Raw genomic sequence first — 18,723 nt, forward strand, 5'->3', positions numbered from 1 at the left:
TAATTTGCAAGAAAAAATCGTTTCCTTGAAACTCGAAAGAAATTTGTGAGGTGTACGACAATAATAAAAGAAGAAAAGACATCAGTAACAACTTAAAATATTACTTGTGGAACACAAACAAAACAATTTCCTTCGAGACGATATATGCCAGCAGACTGAGTTTCTGGGTAAAGGAAAAACCTTTTTAGCAGCTGTATTATTTAAGGTTTCTTTGTAGAATGCATTTAAAGCTACCTGATAGATCTGTGTAGACTTCAAGCATTTGCAAAGGAATCATATCAAAGGGATACGAAATACAAGGTTAATAATACAATATAATATGTTGCATTTAAGATTCGCAAAATCACATTTGAAAGAACCTCGCCAAGTTACAGAGACGGCATAGAAAAGCAATAATAAAAAGGGCTCCTTTTTCTTCTCTTGGCTTGCAGCCATAATAACGGTTTGATGTGGCCACAGTGACAGAGTCAGGACAACATGTATTGTCTCTGAAAGGAGCCTCTGCCACTGAGGGGGCCATTGTCTAGCCAGAGTTATAAATTCCATGCTCTGACCAAAAAAATTGAAGAAAAAATTAAGGAAATTGCCCTTTTTATTTCTCAGGCAACACAGCACTTTCCATTTCTGTAAGAAGCAAAATTGAATGAAATTCAGTAGGTTACATTAAGCTTGCTGCAGAGAGGGTTTTTTGGATGACTTAAAATTATAATGATGACATTAATTAGGCTAATAATAAAGGCAATATCTACAGAGGAAGAGAAAGCAGGAGTAGGAGCGAGGTTAAGGACTGAATCGTGTTTCTTATGTTCAGAGAGGAAAAGAATTATAGCACCCACCAAAATACCCCCTTTCTGGATATGCCAATACAAGTCGCCTCCTCTTCCCTCTCGCGCTTCGGGGGCTGCTGAAACACAACGCTTCAGGACAGAACAGTAAACTAAAGGAGGAGGAGATCCCTGATCCATTGGGCGTGTCTTTGGATTGCGCTCTCTTCCTTCTCTGTACGGCACATTGCTGCCACAGCTGTGGGCAGTTCTGTGCATTACTATACGTGCAAATTATTTAGATGAATATTTGCATATTTAGAGATAATTTGCATATCACCCAATAGCTTCCACTTCCGGCTTTCCCACCTGGCCACTTCAAGGATCAAGGCAAGACATGGGGCCGGCAGGATTTGGGAGTGTCTAGAGAGATGGATAACATGTCGTTCACAGAGTGGAAGTTCTGCGGTGGCTGAAGCCATGGAGGGTTTCCTGCATGGCAATAATGGCATCATTCCCCGAGAAGGGAACATTGGTTGCAGAAATACATCACACTAGAGAAAAAAAAAAAAAAAGCCTACGGCTTGTACTGGTCATTTATTTTGGCTACTGGCGTAAATTTATCCTTTCTTACAGGGAGAGAGCAGCAAGGAAAGGAAGCAGATAAGCTGGCTGTCACGCATGGTCCCGTGTGGCCGGAAAGTGCCCCACCAGCCCCTCCTGCTGCTCAGCAGGGTCCAGGAGAACCCATGTGGACGAGGAACGCAATGCTGATGAATATTATGTTGCATCTATCTTTGACAGATGCTTGCTGAACCTCTTCTCAAAAAACTTGTAAACGGTTTATGTTTTGAAGCTTAACTGGTTTTGATGTCAAAAAGTGATCTTATAGCTAAGCTTTAATATAATAATCTTTAACCTGCCACCGGGCAGGAGAAACGGACTTTGTCCTCAACTTGATGGTTAGTTTGTAAGCAATTAACATCAGAAGTTTGTTGTCTGACCAATTACAGATTTTGCTGTACACCCAGACGCTAACAGACAGTGCCCGGTAGCTTTGAAAGAAAATGATAAAGGGGACAGATGGCACAACCGCGGTCCCCAGCCTCATAGCAAGTACAGCCGCCCCAGCCTATAGATGATATGCTGAGCGACTTCCTTCACAAACAGGAGAATAAAAACAGTACCAGGGAAGCAACCATGGGGCACACTCAGAGGCCATGGCATATGCTACAGAAAAGAAATGAAACGGGGAACAATGACGAGGAAGTATGCAGGAAGCTGAGTCTGGATGTTGCAGGAACAGAAGAACAAAAGGCCCCTTTGTGGCTTGCCCCCAGTGGTTACAAAGCATGAAAAGAGGTAGCTGTCAGATTTCTCTCACATATTTAAGTATTTTTGCCTCGCCTTCTGTAACTCACACACCAGTTCCAAGTTCTCCCTTTTGCTGCTCCCACAGACAGCAATCTCAGCCGAGCCCTACCGCCCCTCTCGCAGAAGTCAGGCTACAGCCCCACCAGCCCAGCGGGACAGTCCCTGCAGTTCCCAGCTCCTGTCCCACGTGTGAGACCAAAGACGAACGGAGAGGTCAGCGCTTTCTTCAGCTGGACTCAAACTGCAACAGCAGGTGCTGTACCAGGCTTCCGTGGGAGCGGCTGCTATCATCCAACTGTTGTTTTGTAACCTTCTAAGACAGAAGAGGTTTGTGCAGAACATCATACAATGGAAGAGGGCTGGAATAAGATAAGGCTCGTCACAGAACACTGAAAATTTTTGTAAGAGCATTTTATCTAGGCCGTTCCATTTTGTTTTCATGATATACTTTATACACAAAGGAAAATAGAGAAGTGAAACTGTTGACTTCTTTGAGATTGTGTTTGATTTGCCTAGCTGGCTCTCATTTCAAAGGATTTCAGAAATAATTACATCGCTTGTTTAGAAAGATTTGATATATAATGTCTATTCTTGTCTTATTTCACTGGAGAGTTCCTGAAGACTTTTATAGATATTTATTTCCAGATTTCAAAACTTAAATCGGTATGCTGATTCTTTGATAAACGCATCCTTTATCCCAAGTGTTCATTAGACATTAAAGTCGAATGTGCCTCAATAAAAAGAGGCGATCGGTGTCTAACATTGCTTCCAATCCCGAAGCTCAGCTCTCCAGATTATTTTTTTGTGTGATATAAAATAACTTAATCACTTTTTGAGGCCCCAAATTTATCTGAAATTTATACATACATTAAAAATACATACATAATAGTCAGTATTCCCACTCAATGCTTATACACAAAAAATGGGGGGGGGGGGGGGGAAGCATACCCTTCTTTTTCTTTCCCTTACAGGTCACTTGAAGTGTGACTATAATCTCACTTAATAAAACTAATGAAGGAAATGGAAAAATAAAATAGTCTCCCAGCTCCTAGAAATCAATTTCTTACACTGCCAGTCTCTGCCATTCAGCACTTCACTTCCGACCATCATACACAGTTCTGCGAAGGTCTGTCAAATTCAGTATTTTGCTCCCAGCAATCTTATTGATGAAAATTGTTTATGAAAGATGTAAGCAATCAGGAAACAGAAATTAAAGAAATTACTTCCACTATTGAAATTAGTTAAGCTTTTACGTAGTTTAAATTTTATCACATTTAATTTGAATTTTTTTGTTTTATGCCTTGAATCAAATCTTCTGCAGGTGTGAAACGTGCCCCGTTAATATGTTCGTACTGGCAATAAGAAGCAGATGAAGGAGCAAACTCTGTCCCCTCTGCAGCTGCAGAGGGTGTTGCTACAGCAGCGCTGCTCTGGCTCCGCTGCAGGATGCTCAGGGTCCCGAAGAAGCGGCAACCTACCCCACTCCCACAAGGGACAGAACCCTTTTCAATTAAGCAGGAACAAAAGATTTGGAGAACTGGGAGATTCTTGAGGGTGAAAAGTAACGCAGACAAAAAAGGAGCTCACAGCCACCGTGGCTGTTATTCAGGCAATCTCCTGAGCACAGCAGAACTCTCCGTGCTTTGGTCTAGAGCTTTGGATTATCGATATTTAAGTAGAATTTTACTCCACTACAGACACTGCACTTATAACGACATGTACGTAAAGATTTTTTTACATGCATAATGTGCTTAAAGTTTTTAAGATAAAAATTTTGCATTGAAAACCCAGTAAGAATGCAGGCAAGAGCATTTATTAGAGTAAATGCTCTGAAAAACAACATTCTGGGTTCTACTCAGCAAATAAACGGCTAAGGTTTCTGTTTGTGTTTAATTTTGACTGCATTTGGCTTGTATTTGTTTCTTTGTCAATGCTACAACAAACTCATTTAGCTAGAGACTAGGAATTTGAAATGGTGCCATTTTTACAAGAAAGCCACTATTATAGTCCAAGTCACTGTTGTCCTAATTACAATAATATAGCAGTTTTATATAATCTGGCCCAACAACATAATCACTGTTTCTTTTTTTTTCTTTATGTACCTAATACTACCTTATATAAAACAAAACCATTTTTTTCGATAGATGAGGCAAATTTTAAGATATTCACTTAGAAAACTTCCTGCATTTTTTTCTAAGATACACTTTCACAACGCTAATGACCCGGCGATTAAATACGGACTGCAAAGAGATTCAAGAGATTTTAATTCACGAACACTTCTAATGTGATTTAGCCATTAACCATTGCTGATTGTTTTACTCTGTTAGTGTCAGGTTTCATAGTTTCTCTTTGCAACAGGCTAGCAATCAGAGACACAATTAACAATAAAAGGATTTTTACATGGCGAGGTAAGGACGCCCGTGTTTGCTGGCACACTAAGATTAAAAGCCATCATAAAAATAAGATGTGTGTGCTCAGCTAGTGCTCTTCTGTTGGTTTGGCTGCGTTTTTATGTGCAAGTCAGGGTACAGATTCTACACATTAGTCAGAAAGAAAAACGCATATGCTGCCAGAGGGAGTAGGAAAGCAAATTTTTTGGTGTGGCAGTGAAGTGTGTGCACTGAAGAAAAAAAAAAAAAAAGCAAAAAAATCAAACTTGTATGTTCTAGAGGAGGTAACGCATAATCGGTGCCAGAAATTTACATGAATCCATATTCAATGAAGCAACCATTTTGTTGAAAGATTGTAATGGCTGGCAAAAATAAAAAATGGGACCATGGTGAAACCTAGTGGGACCATGTTTTACCATTTTTCCAGGGACTTCTGGTTTTTATTTGCTTTTCTGATGCCCTTTTTGGTCTCCCTCGCTCTTTCTCTCCCACTCTTCCCAAATCTGGACAGGCTCAAATGTCCATTTCATTCAGAAGATCTGATTACCAGTCTGACAGGGCATTAAGAGTGTATTTGCATGAAAAAGACCTACCGTTATTTACCAACTGTTTTGTTTTTCTAAGAGGATCACAGTGCTTCGAAATCTCTCCCTAGATTTCCAGTTTGGCTGATAGTAGCCCTGCAGTCAGCAGTGGTCAAAGCAAAGCATTGTTTGTATGCAGCAGGTCAGATAAGCATTCTTTCCAAAATGAAGCCTTTTCTTTCCTGTCCTTCTTTGCTATAATCTCTCAGGTAGCATGACAGTTGTTGTCATGGTAACTATTTTTTATTGAATAAAACTGCAATAATCTCATAAAAACCTGTATAACTTCTTGACATGTAAATCATTACTGCCTCAAAGCTGAAGAAACTTACTCTTATTTGTTTTTCATTGTCGCTGATTTTTTTAAATACAAAACCATAGTTTTAAGCCTTACCATCCTGTATTATTCTATAGGAGACCATTTCGAAACACAAAATCTCAGAATTAGAGATTACATCAGCCAAATAAAGAATACGGAATAGAAACGTGTGTAACGCACTTCTGAACTTGCTAACATATGCAAAATACACACATGAAATATTATCATTGCTATTTTAAATTGCACAGCTTGGTGTGTATGCAGATATACGCATATATACGTAGGTATGTTTGTATAAGCCTTTTGGGGTTCTTTTGCAGATTGTACGGTATTTCACTCCCACCTTCTACATCACTGCCAAAGCTCTAAAAGCGCACGTGGACCAGATCTCACAATGCAAGAAAGTCCTCTCCCCAAAGACTCCAAGAGCCGAGCACCAGGAAGGACAAAGGCAGACAGACAACCGAAGAGAGACAAGGAGACGACAAGAGGATGTAAACCATGGTGGGAAGCAATGCTGTCAGCAGACAGCGGTGCTGCCGCCCGACCTGCCCGCTGCCAGGTTAGCACAACTACCCCCAGTGCCTACAGGACGGAGGCATCACGGCAGGGTTTTGAGGACTGCTTTGAGAACAGATGACAGAGGTCTTGTGTGGGTTTTTCAGGAGACCTTCCTACACTTAAAGGAAAGCATGTGAAAAATAGAGAAGGATTTGCTTTTTAAGTGTCCAGTGGACCCCTTTCAGTGACAAAAAATTAATGGAGGGGAAAGATGACATCTTAAGCAGTGGCAAGGGGTAGAGATACGGGCCAGAATGGTCCACTGAAGGAAAAATGGGCAACTTACGCTTGACGTGCTAGAGAGACGGAAAGGCCAGAATCTGTTCTACTATATCTATAGTAGAATCCTATATACAGCCACTCCTACAGGAAGAAACAAGAAAGAAAATTTGTGTACTGTACAGGTGTAATACTGATATGTGGGTGATGAGAACCATACAAATACATAGATAGATACAAGACTTCACTTAATCTTCTGCAAAGAGAAAAACAACAACAAAAGCTTCCTCACAATGAGAAATTGTACAAGGAGGAATAGTTCCCCAAGGGAAATAACAGAATCCTCCTCGCTGAAGAGTTCACTCTATTGCACAGGATGCTAGATAATGTATTCTAAGGGAAAACCCTAGAAAGACAGGAAGATTAACTAATAGGGTAATTTGTCTTTCCCAGCTGTAATTTATTTGACTCTAAGTAGTGAAATACTGTGATGCTGCCATGATCTTGTTTATGATGATTAAGGTAAGGAAGAAGGAAAAGAGGGTTATTCATACAACGCAGTTTTAGGCTCAACTGGCTAAATTAGACACCTGGTTGCACTAGCTTGCTGCGAAGGGAGGAAGACAGAATTGTCCTCTCGTGGGACCCTTCTTTCTCGGTTGACCAGAGAGAAATCCAAATTAAATTAGCCAGCTAATGTGGATGCCTAAATTTCAATCATATGACTACTCTCTTATGTGTATGCACTCCAAATAGGCCATACCCGTCTATAATACCCACCCTCCAGGAGCTTCAAGCACGTAAGCTGGCACACCAATATATAGGACAAGAACAAATCTGCAAGAATTTGGGGTTTGTTTACATTATACTCTATGTATGAACACCTACATGCACTTATATAGAGAATTTCTTCCTGAAATAAACTGCCACTGATATATTTCATATTCCATTTTGTAAAATTAATCTAAAATGTTAGAGTAACAAAGTATTATTTGTTTGTTTTGCTAGTTTGTTTTATATAAGGAGTCATATGTAATGTCACTGAAATGCGCAGCAAAAGACATTTGAGGATCCAGTACTCTACAGACCAATGGGAAGTGGCAGACGCTGCCCCAAAGAACTGATAGTCTAAACCAAAAGTTAACAGCTGAAAAACCTGGTTTAATCAAGGGATCTGAAAGAATCAAACAGGAGCAGCTTGGTCAAGAGGAGGAAATAACCACTACAGTAAATTATGAAGTGCCAAGCAGGAAAAAGCAAGAAACTGTTTCCTCTTTCCACCAGGGAAATAATCTTTTCATATACCTCTGATATACTAAGTCAGTTTTAGCTCCATAAGCAGAAGAGGAATCTGAATTGTTTCTTCCAAACGTTACATATTTCTTAATGCAATTCTTAGAGTAAATAGTTTAGAAAGTTAATGAAATCTTAAAAAAATGTTAATATCATGCAGTATGTGTATGAGTCAAGATCTCTGAACAGCTGAATATTCCACCACATGTAACACAACAATATTTTTAGATTGCTCATGTGTCATTTTAAGGACTTTTTATCATGTGAGGGAACAGGGAAAAAAATATTGTATGCAAATGTGTAACTGCAGAAGTATGAAAGGTGCTCGCTATGCATAGGAGAAAAATGCCTTCTGTACAGCCCCCCGACAATGGAGCAAGCTGGCACCTTCAGCGTTTACAGCTGCGTAATGAGGGCTGTAGGAAGCATGGCTGTGAAACCTAATAAGCTGCATATTTTACAAATTTTTGTGCATAAACTAATTGTCTCAGAACTCTGATGCCGCCTTTTTAACATGATCTTTTGGAAATAAAGCTGTTTTACATCAGAAATATATATTCAGATGTAGTGATAGAGATAACTCTTTGGCAACTATCCTCGCTGATATTACCTACTGCTTGGATTTAACTTGGCTGACTCTAATGAGAAAGGACACTGCTTTTTCAGTTTTAAGGTTGGCAGTTCTTTCTTGCTACAATTTATAAGATGGTGCCATTAGAGAGCCTGCAGGTATTCCTTTCTAAATTCCCCTGGGTGGCTGTTGGTTAGGATTAGAATACAGTCTGTAACATCACAGGCAACAGTAGAAGGGTAAAATGTATTTTACGTTTGGCTTAAAGAATTATGTTTTCTTTTCATGTTATTTTTTTATTCTCCCTTTAGATATCACCCTCGCTATGGAATATTAATTGGTATTTGTGAGAGATGTGGGAAATAGCTATTCTTTTGTTCAGGACTTTTTGAAAGACTGCTTGTCTCTAATCAATTGACTATTTCATCAGCATTCATTCGGCGAGGTCCCCAGGCAAAGACAGTAAAATTGGATGATCACTGTACACTATATTTCCAAGCAGGAAAAAAAAAAAAGTACGGTAAGGCTTGTTGATTTTGACAGAAGTTTCAGGTTATGCTCAGGCGTATTGTAGAAAAATATAAATAAATAATAAAGTAGCCCTGGCTGTTTACTGCGGAAATTCTTTCATTTATAACTTTGTGTGGTGAAAGCAGAAAACGGCTGGTATAATCCTGCAGCTTTGATGCTCGGCTTGCTTTGTTTGGCAGAGCGAAGCCCATAATGCCAGCAACTGTAAGGCAGGTTGCAGAAGCAGCCTCTGAAGTATTGCCCCCTCAGGCCACTGCGGAGCAAGCATATGGCAGCAGGGAGCATTCGGGCCCGGGGAAAGGGGAGAGCTGAATGGGCTGCCCAGCAGCGCTCCACGGCTGATTCAGGAGGAAGCCGTATTGACATCAGCTCCACAGGCAATTGCTTATCTCTGTTCATGAAGAAGCATTAAGTGCTGCAGATTCAGCAACTAAACAAAGCCAGAGGTGCCGATTCGGGGCAGGGTGGGGAATGACCAGCGCCAGAAAAAAAAAAAAAAAGGATTTGGAATTGGATCTGAATCTCATTTTCCCAAATGTCAAGTGTGTCCACCAAAGAGACTCTAACACAGGCCACCTGAATTAACCGAATTTGAGGAGAACGGGTCCCCAGCGTTCTACGGCTAAATCTTTTGCTTTAGCAGAGTGATATACCTCATACTAATAAAAGTTTCTGTGGAAATATTACCACTCTGAATTTAAATTTCTGACCTAGAACTTTCCACCTTGTGGTTGGAGCCTGCCTACATTCCCCACAATTGAAAAAACAGAGAATACGTTCCAGTCGCATTCTGGGGCGTTTCACAAAGCCTCCGCCTGGCAGACATCTGTGCTGGTCTACCTCCTCTCATCTGCCTGGTTTCTACTTGGGCATCAGCCACAGGCCAGCAAAGGGGCTCCCGTCACAAGCACGGCTGCTCGGGGGAGTGGCACGGCATGCTTTCAAAGCCAACAAAACAAAACCCCTACCACTGGTGTAAACGGTTTTTTTCTTCAAAATTTGAAATCTGAGAAAATTGTGAAAAAATCTTGCTAAGAGTAGATTTAAACTTGTAAGCAAAAGCGAATGTATCAGAACCCTGAGTCACAGACTTATTTTCATATAGTCACAGAACAGAAATACGACGACGTGTTTGAGATGTACAAATGAAAGCAACCACAAAGAATTTCAAAAGCAGAATATCTGCAACAAGAACAAGATGTTTGCGACTATGAGACAAGAACCATCTGGGAAAATGACAGCAGGACGGATTCCTGTAGATTACCTAGGACTAGAGAAGCGTGCACCTAAGACTGCCAAAATTGTCTCTGCTCTATCCTCGTGTGAACAACATACAGCTCTGTCTGTCTGTCCTCATCCTGTGAACAGGAACATCATAGGAAGATGTATTCCTCTAGACGGGACTCCATAAGGAACTATGACTTCCATTCTGATCCAAACAGCTTTTTCCTGCGGAGTTTATCTTCACTATGTGTCATTGGCACAACATTCCTTCATGCACAGGGAATGCACGTGTGCAAAATACGGAAAATTTGTGACAAATTGCTGACAGTTAATGGAGAGGAAAAAATGCAGCTTTTGTTTAAGAAACCACTACACATTAATAGCTCCATACTTTGCACAGGTAATTGAGGGCTTGTTTATAGGAAGCAGACGGTGTCTTCAGAATGTGAATATTCAATCACTTGCTGTCATCGGTACAAAGTTTTTTGAGTAATCCCACTGATTTTACCAACTTTATACAAAGTCAATGAACTACTTTAGTCCACTCAGGGCAATATAGGTCAGTACAACTAAAGGGTCAGATCATAAACCCCTAAAGAGCAATATCATGACTCCACCCATGGTCCGGGAGCTCATAGTGGTCATTTAAGAGCAATATAAAAAGATAATGACATTTTCAATCAGACGTCAAGAAAAACTGAAAGCACAAAAATAATAGCATGTAACCAGAAATACATTTCTTTCAAAGCTCAATAAGAAGTCAAAGAAGGAGAAGACTCTCTTGGTTTTGAATATATCCTTACCGATTACTTAAGGTTACTTATGACTTTGCTTTTGGAACCGTGTCTCAGTTATGCAGAACGCACATAAGATTTTAAACACATACGCACTCACTAAATAAACCTGTCACGTAAAATCTCTGCAGTACCACAGCTAGTGAATTTGATTATGCACACGATGAACAAGTACAGGAAGAAGACAACATGAAGATATACATTTTCTAACAGCTGTTACATTGTTGCCATATTTTACAACATCTGCTGGTTTTTTTCCTCAGCTTTTGCACTCCCTTTGCATTTACCCTTTGGGCTAATTTGTAGTTGACCCCAGTAATGTAGTCCTTTTACTCTACAATTTTGTGACAAACTATCATTGATTTAACAGTCATGCTCAGTGCCTTAAAAATCAATGAATACATAGGAAAAAAACCCAGTAAGACAGTGTGGTTGATCTTGATAACATTTAAGGTCAGGTTTTTATCGCAACTTTCTAATTTATCAAGTTATTTTATCACTATTTATATCAGACATGTTGATTTCAGACACTATTTTATCACTATTTATATCAGACATGTTGATTTCATATTCAGCAGATTTCATCCTTTTGCAAACAATTTGTAACTGGAAGAGAACTAGTATCTTTGGGAAAACTGGAAAGAAAAGCTACAGGGTGTACACTGTGTTTACTATACACGGCTATACCAAATAACCCCGTTCTGCTTTTGAAAAAAAAAAAAAATAAAATGATTGCATGATTTCTGATTTACAGTGGTGTAATCAAGGGCAAACTTTGATCCAAAAGAAACCGTTACTAAGTAGATGTGCTTCTGCCAAAATCGGAAATTGATATTCTGACTCAACTGAAAGCCTAAACCCTTTCCGATAAAGACCTTTTTCCGTCAGTAAATAGATTTCATGGAAGCATTTAAGGACAAAAATACTATTCTAAGCCTTTTCACACTGTTAATATTTTCAAGTGTTAAAGGAAAAAGCATTTCTAGAGCAACGGCAGACTGAATTCCACTGCATGTATTTTAAGATGGGGGTTTTTATGACTGTCAGGGAAATTCTTAATATTTGGAGATTAAAGTTTGTCTGTTTACCTTAATTCAAGCAAACTATGAGAGAATTCTCTTCCCTTATGGCTTTTGTTCTTTTTCCATCTGTGTCCTTTTTCATTTCACCAACACGTTTGTCACTCTACTTCTGTCGTCTTCTGTCTTTCAACATGACACTAGCTGTCTAAACACTCAGCTTCACTAAGAACAGAATCGAGAAATTTCACTCCTCATTCCTCTCCTGAAAAAAAGATCCTGAAACTATCCTGTTGGGAGACAATATCCACGGTTGCCCCCATTATCACCTCTGCAGCATGCTTTCAGGGAATGCACCGACCTACGTGTAGCTGAGAAGGCAACACAGAAACAGAACATACTCGAGGGGGGGTGGGTTTTTTCTCTTTTTCTTTCCTTTAAATAAGCTACAGGACCAGTTCCAATTACCCTTGTGGATCTTCTAAGATTGCTCATTCATTTACATAATATGCTATCTTCATGGCAGGCATATATACAGAGCTCGCAGACAAATGGGAAATAAAAAAAAAAAGAGTCATGGGGTTCTTCCTCCCAGAAGCTTAGCTGAATATCTTTTTAAAAGGTTTTAACTGGGTTTTATTCCCAGTGTGTCCCTTTACATCTAAAAGTGATTAAATAAGATTTACAGACAAATTAAATTATTTCCTATTTGTGAAATGCGATACTGTTATAATGAAGTGATTCCACAGATTTCACTTTTTGATCTTTAATTCTTTAAGAAAATTAATATCAGAATTAAAAGATTAAAGTGCTCAGTTTCAGCAAAGAACATATTCTCCACATACACTATTAGCTTTCACAAGCAAATTCATCATTTTGGAGTTGGGGAACAGGGCTTAGTATGATAGATTATATAGGAATTACAAAAAAGAAAGAGAGGAACACAACGATGAAGTATGGGAAAATTCAATTCAGTTCTCAAAACTTCTGGAATGTGCTCCTCTCTTTCCTCAAAGAGAGAAATAAATTATTTCAAAATAACTCTGAACACAGTGACGATACACACCACTGAGTACGTGTGTGGGTGTGTGTTCTGTGAAGACAGCTGAAAAGTGAGCATCATTCCTACCGGAGATAACACAGTGTAATACTAATAGTCTTTGCACCGAGTAGTGGGAGGAAAGCCATGCAAATCCTTTTCTTTTGTTTTAACAGGGAAGCGGGATTTTCCAGATATAACTGATAGGTAACATAAAAATCAAACAGGCTGCGTTGAGGCCATATATGTGTGACAATCACATACATTGGCATACGCACACGTTCATACATATCACATACAGAATGTCTGCACATACATTGCGGCTTTCACATCCCCATAGCGGATCATTTATGTTCTAGATAGTCATTCAAAAATACCACTGACAGTCATACACTCCATCTCTTCTAGCACAGAACGTAAGACCAGTACCTATTAAAGCGTATTACCTATTAAAAAAATGGCACTGTGTTAGAACCTCAACATTATGTTACAGAATAACAAAAGGTTAACGCGTTCATCTGTGCTTTATGCATCGCTTTCCACAGAGGTCCAAAAATAAAATGCCTTGTACTGCATCCTCCTTACAGAAGTGCTATATATATATAGCATGAGTCCCTTTTCTGCTTCAGACCAGTCAGAATTGGTATAAGCATTTCGAGGAAAAGCAGAGGTTTAGTGTAACTTTGTTTTATCCTGTGTAAGAACACTGTCTAGTAATGACTGTGTTGTAGAAATGTCAAGGCTGAAATTAGCCGGGGGTGGAGATCTCTTTAAGGGGAATTAAGTAAGTGGATAATGGAAGTGAAATACTCTTAGTGTGGAAAAAAAAAAATAAAAAAATCCTTGAACTCTGAAAGGAGACAGAGTTTTCTTATAAACATTATAGAAGAGTCAAAGTAATTTTAAGAGGACTAACAGAACTTAAAGACAGTTAAAATAATTTACAAAGCATCATTTGGTACAGCTCTTGATGTTGCGACCTATGGGTTAAAAGAGGAAGGCAGAAGCAAATAGTAACAGCAACGTTGGTGAAGGGGTAACATTCTCATCTTCAACTTTCCAGCCTTGAAATTTGGTTCCACCAGAGATTCAGATGCAGGCTTGACTGTATGCTGCAGAGACTTTATGGTTATTCATGACCCATGCAATGCAATGGCAAACATACTCTGAGCTTTGAAGTGGCAGCTGAGAATTAGGTTTTGTTTTTCAGCAAATGAGCAGGAGCGTATGTTTGTGCTTCTTTAGGGAAATGGCTTGTAAACCTGCTCTCCTAGGAATGTCATATAAAAGACATGCAAGGCTCAGGGAACATATGGGATAAATGTGCAAAACTTGCATAATTTCAGTAATAAAGGTAGTAAGTGGTAGACCTCTGACATAATCTATAACAAATTTCTACCTATATTTGTGTTGTTAGAATAAACTCGTTTTGGAACAAACTCTTCCATGCAGCTTAAGAATATGTAAAAATGTGGAACTACGTGATTTCAGAGGCAGTTCAGTGCAGAACTGGTTCTCTTCCCCCCACCATGCTAGGGGGAACAGGTGAAATGGTACCCTCCAAAAGCCAGCCCCCCTCACTGCTCCCCAGAGTGTTGGGCATTTCTTCTACAATCTTCTACTATAAAGTTTTCCCAGATAAAGTTTTCTTTTTATTCATCTCTCATGACCTTCCTTTACATTTTCCACTCCTCTTTCACCTAACATTTTTCTCAATTGGTTCATTTCCCCCCTCTTTCATTAATGTTTTATCTTTTGTTCTCTTAATGCACTTTTACCATCTTTTAAACCTCATGTTAACCAATTCACTAGATTTTTATTCATATGATCTTCTGACTAGTTTCCTGTTAGTTTGGTGTTTTTTTCCTCATCTTATTTACAGTGAATGCTCCTTGGATAGGGGCCATGTCTTTACTATGAATTACAAATATTGCTCTTATGCACAGATATAAATTATTTTTACAGTAGCCTTTGTGATTGGAAACCATCTTTTCTTGTTTGCATATATCTTAATTTTCATTTTTCCTAGAATACCAAACAAGTCTCATTCATGTAGGAATTAACTGCCTTCAATTTCCCTTTTTCCTTCTCCTACTCTCTCCTTCTGTTTTCTTTTTTTTTTTTTTTAATTTTATTTAATTAAACTATTTTCTTGCCTGGAGCTTGGCAAAAAATATCTTCTGAAAGCAGGTCCTTATTATGTTTGTGCTGCTGTACAATTAAAAGTAACTTAACAAATTAAACCTATGTTTTGGTAAAAGAACTGACATGCAGGCTTGAAAATTCACATATCCGTTTCGGCGCAAGCAATTCAATGCAACTAAGATATGAAAATATATTGGACAAGTGTTGATAAAAAAATGAAGCCTCAGGTATCGCCGTCTAGTCAGCACACCCTGCCTACATTTGAAAATGACCTGGTACAACTCATTGTACTGAATGAGAGTAAGGATGGGTCTGGCTCCTCACATTCCACCTCTTTTAAGCTAAATAAGACAGAATGGTGGTTTTGAAACTTTTTGATAGGGTGTTGCTTTATCTTCCAAAGTCCTTGGCACTTCTTTAATTATCTTGCTTTGACAGATGCAGACAAATTGCTGAAAAGCACATTATCATCAACCTAATACTAGAGAACATTAAAATTTACTCTGCATTTCATGGCCAGATTTTGACGTCTTTGCTTATACTGAATTCTTATATTACCCTGAAATTGACTCTTTTCGTTTGATGGGTTTACTTCTCTTCTGCTTTAGTGACAGCTGAAGATCACCTGCAGTGGAGACGTATGTATCAGTAGGGACTGAGGACCTGAGTACATAAATACGTGCCTCTCTAAGTACATACTTATGCATTTTCAAATACAGAATGAGTGACAAACTATGCAAAAAAAACCCAACCCAAACCAACCTAATATAATAATCCATGAGGAAATACATTCACAATAATCCAACAAAATGAATAAATGTAAGTAAAATGTATCAAGAAGATTATTTCCTTCTCCTTTCTTTTTCTCCCCTTTCACACAGTTAATTTCCCTTTTCACCATCTTTCCCCACAGCTAATTTCCCTTTTCACCATCTTTGCCCACAGCTTTCTCTGTTTTCCCCTTCCATCTTCGGCACAAATCCTGTGGCTAATTGGTTAAGTCCACTCTAGAGTCTAACCATCAATTCCCAGACACAGCATCTTTCATTTCAATGCTTTTGGCTGATTACAGTTGCACTTAGAGGAAAACAAATAAGTATGTATCAACATACTGCAAGTGCTACATCTGTGTACGAAAATACACAAACAGATAATTAAACATCAACAAAGTATCAATAGGATTAGAGTGTCATGTTGGAACAAATCTTGATAAATCCTTCTCAATAACAATACTCTAACTACAGCATCATAAGGGGAATATAAATTTAGCCCATTAAAGTGTTGTTGGACAAAGAAAGACACATTAATACATCTGTTAGTCATTTTCTTACTACTAAGGGACTCTACTATTGTGCTGCAGATGAAAGCTTTGGCCAAGAAGAGATTTGAAAATATGCAAATTAATGCTAACAACATAATAAATATCTTATTGTTCATCAACAACTCAATGGCGTACTGGCATAGTTTAAACTGTGAGCAATCAAAGTTGGTCGACGTTTAGACATACATACCGACAACAGACATTTCGGGAACCGTGGCGTGATATGGACCATCAACAAACTCCGGGGCATTGTCATTGATGTCTTGAACCTTAATAATGAATTCTGAGGGAGGCTCCAGAGGTTTGTTTGTGTCCCTGTCGACTGCTTGAGCTGTTAGAGTGTATTCAGCTTTTTCCTCACGGTCAAGCCTTTTCATGGCATGAATGTCGCCAGTCTTGTCATTGATCACAAAGATTGTTCCAGCTCCATCTCCTGACAGAATATACTTGATTTTGCTGCTGCCAGGATCCAGGTCTGTGTGTAACTAAAAGGAAAAAAAAGCATTTTAGAGGCGCCCAGATTATTTTTTTTTTTGCATTGGTCTAACCATACATTTTGTCAAGCTATTCTTTTGTACTTTAATCTTAGCACCAGTGATCCATATCTCAGCTTGAATACACAAGGAGAGTAGGGATTTGTATGCGTACTAATCAAAAGTGAATGTAATCATAGGCATAATTAGACTTTCTATTTAAAAAGCAGCTGTTATATATATTTTAAATCCCTGTTCTAAAATGTAAATGTCTTCAGAACTATTATCAGCCAAAGTGAACAAGCACAAAATGTCCTTAACCTATTAGATCAAAGGGCGAATGAAGTATTAACAATAATATATGGAGTTACAATGGAGTTTCTTATTTTTAGTTATTGCTTTCGGCTTATTTCCAGGTGACTGAAAATGGCTGAACACTGGCACCTGCGTAAACGTTGGAAGGGACAGTATTCACAGAAATTTAGAACCATATCATAACCCAGCTGTTAGCAGAACTTAAAAGGTTCCAAGATCTTTATTCTGAAAGTATTTCCCCGGAAAAAAAAAAAAAAAAAAAAAAAGCTTTGTGTAAGCAAGTTTCCAGAAATATAAGAGCCCTTACACACATCTTCCCATTCTCTTTAATGTTCCATTAGAAAAAATAGTATTTAGACTGTACTTGGCTTTTCAAAAAACAAGATTGGATTACAATAACCTGAAACAGTATGGGAAAACAGGTTTTCTTCTTTACTTTGAATTTTTTTGTTAATTAAAAGCCCGAACCGAAGCACGCTGGAGACAAAGGACTTCCCCTGATTTTCTTGTAGGCTCAGAGCCAAGTACTAAATATCAGTTTATCTCCAATAATTTTTAACTTGCGAGGGCGAGCACACCAATTGGTGGACCATATGTATTAGTGTCAACACATTCAAATATACAGGAAAATAACTTAAACATACAGTAATAGCGCTTTAAACATTATTTACTATTAATTGTAACACACTCAATATGAACAATAGGAAGTAGTGAATACCACGTCATTAAAAATGTAACTAGCATTTATTATTATTTATCTCTGCCTCACAAAAAGTCGGAAGGAAATACATCCAACCTGTTTAGGACAGCTGCAACGTGACTTAAAGCAAGTACTACTAGGCTTGTTCCCGGCTGCTCAGTTTTGTGCCGACAGCTCAACCAAAATTGTTGCTGGTTATGCATTTTACTCTTCAATTGATAGCAGTGGTTGCTAGGGCCGGGCAGCACTGTCATTTGATATCAGAACCTGAATTAGGATATTAAAATAGATGTGGAAAAAAAGCCTCGTAACACGGGCTACAGCCAGGCCACAAGTAGATTTGTATGTCGTACCACAAGTAGGCTCTGCGGGTTCTTCAGCAGATAATTGGTCGCATACAGTTATATCTGCAAATTAGCTGTTCAGGAATAAGAGCTTAGAAAACTCATTAGCAGCACCTTGCAAAAGGAATCCGGAATTGTTGCAATGAGCACAGCAGAGAACAGCAGTCAGGTCTGATTTTCCAGTTGATCTGGCTTATTATACGTACAAAATCCTGGGCCACCAGTGTATTCTCTGCTCTGCAATAATAGCAGAACTCCCACTGACTACGAGAGCTGTAACTTCATCCTCTGTGTTTTGCTGGGCAACACATTATTACCACGCCAGCTATTACCACACCATTGTTTTAACAACTTTTTAAAAGCCCTTTAACTGCCTGTGAATATGAATGACTCAACCCAGTTCACTCTTCCTACCCAACCCACACAAACATACACACAGACATAAGTGACAGCTGAGTCCTTTTTCCAGAAACTCAATCTGTTTTTTTTTGTAGCTGCCATCAGCTTTTACTTGAGAACAATCAGCATAATTTACATTACGTTAATTTAAGTTAATAGCACTCTCCTGTTGGCTGGTACTGCAGTTTTGCCTGGTCAGTAAGACACGTTAATACAACTTCCTTTTGTCTTCAAGATTATTGTCCTTATGAGCAGGATTATAGTCGGTCTAGGTGTCAGCAACATAAACATTATTTTCAGGGTCCCAGAGCCTTTCAAGATCAATCCAGAATCTCTTTGTGTTT

General features: G+C 38.8%; 1 protein-coding gene across 1 annotated transcript in view; it reads right to left on the reverse strand.

Moving 5' to 3' along the window:
• The window catches only part of CDH8 (cadherin 8, type 2), a 152,005-nt gene that overhangs the window by 78,780 nt on the left and 54,502 nt on the right, over window positions 1-18,723 (reverse strand). The window contains exon 3 of the mRNA XM_009890390.1: window positions 16,339-16,633. Within this exon, the coding sequence (XP_009888692.1) occupies window positions 16,339-16,633 (295 nt within the window). The remainder of the gene's footprint in view (window positions 1-16,338; window positions 16,634-18,723) is intronic.

Source organism: Charadrius vociferus, unplaced genomic scaffold (assembly GCF_000708025.1).
Source record: "Charadrius vociferus isolate BGI_N301 unplaced genomic scaffold, ASM70802v2 scaffold498, whole genome shotgun sequence".
Lineage (NCBI taxonomy): Eukaryota > Metazoa > Chordata > Aves > Charadriiformes > Charadriidae > Charadrius > Charadrius vociferus.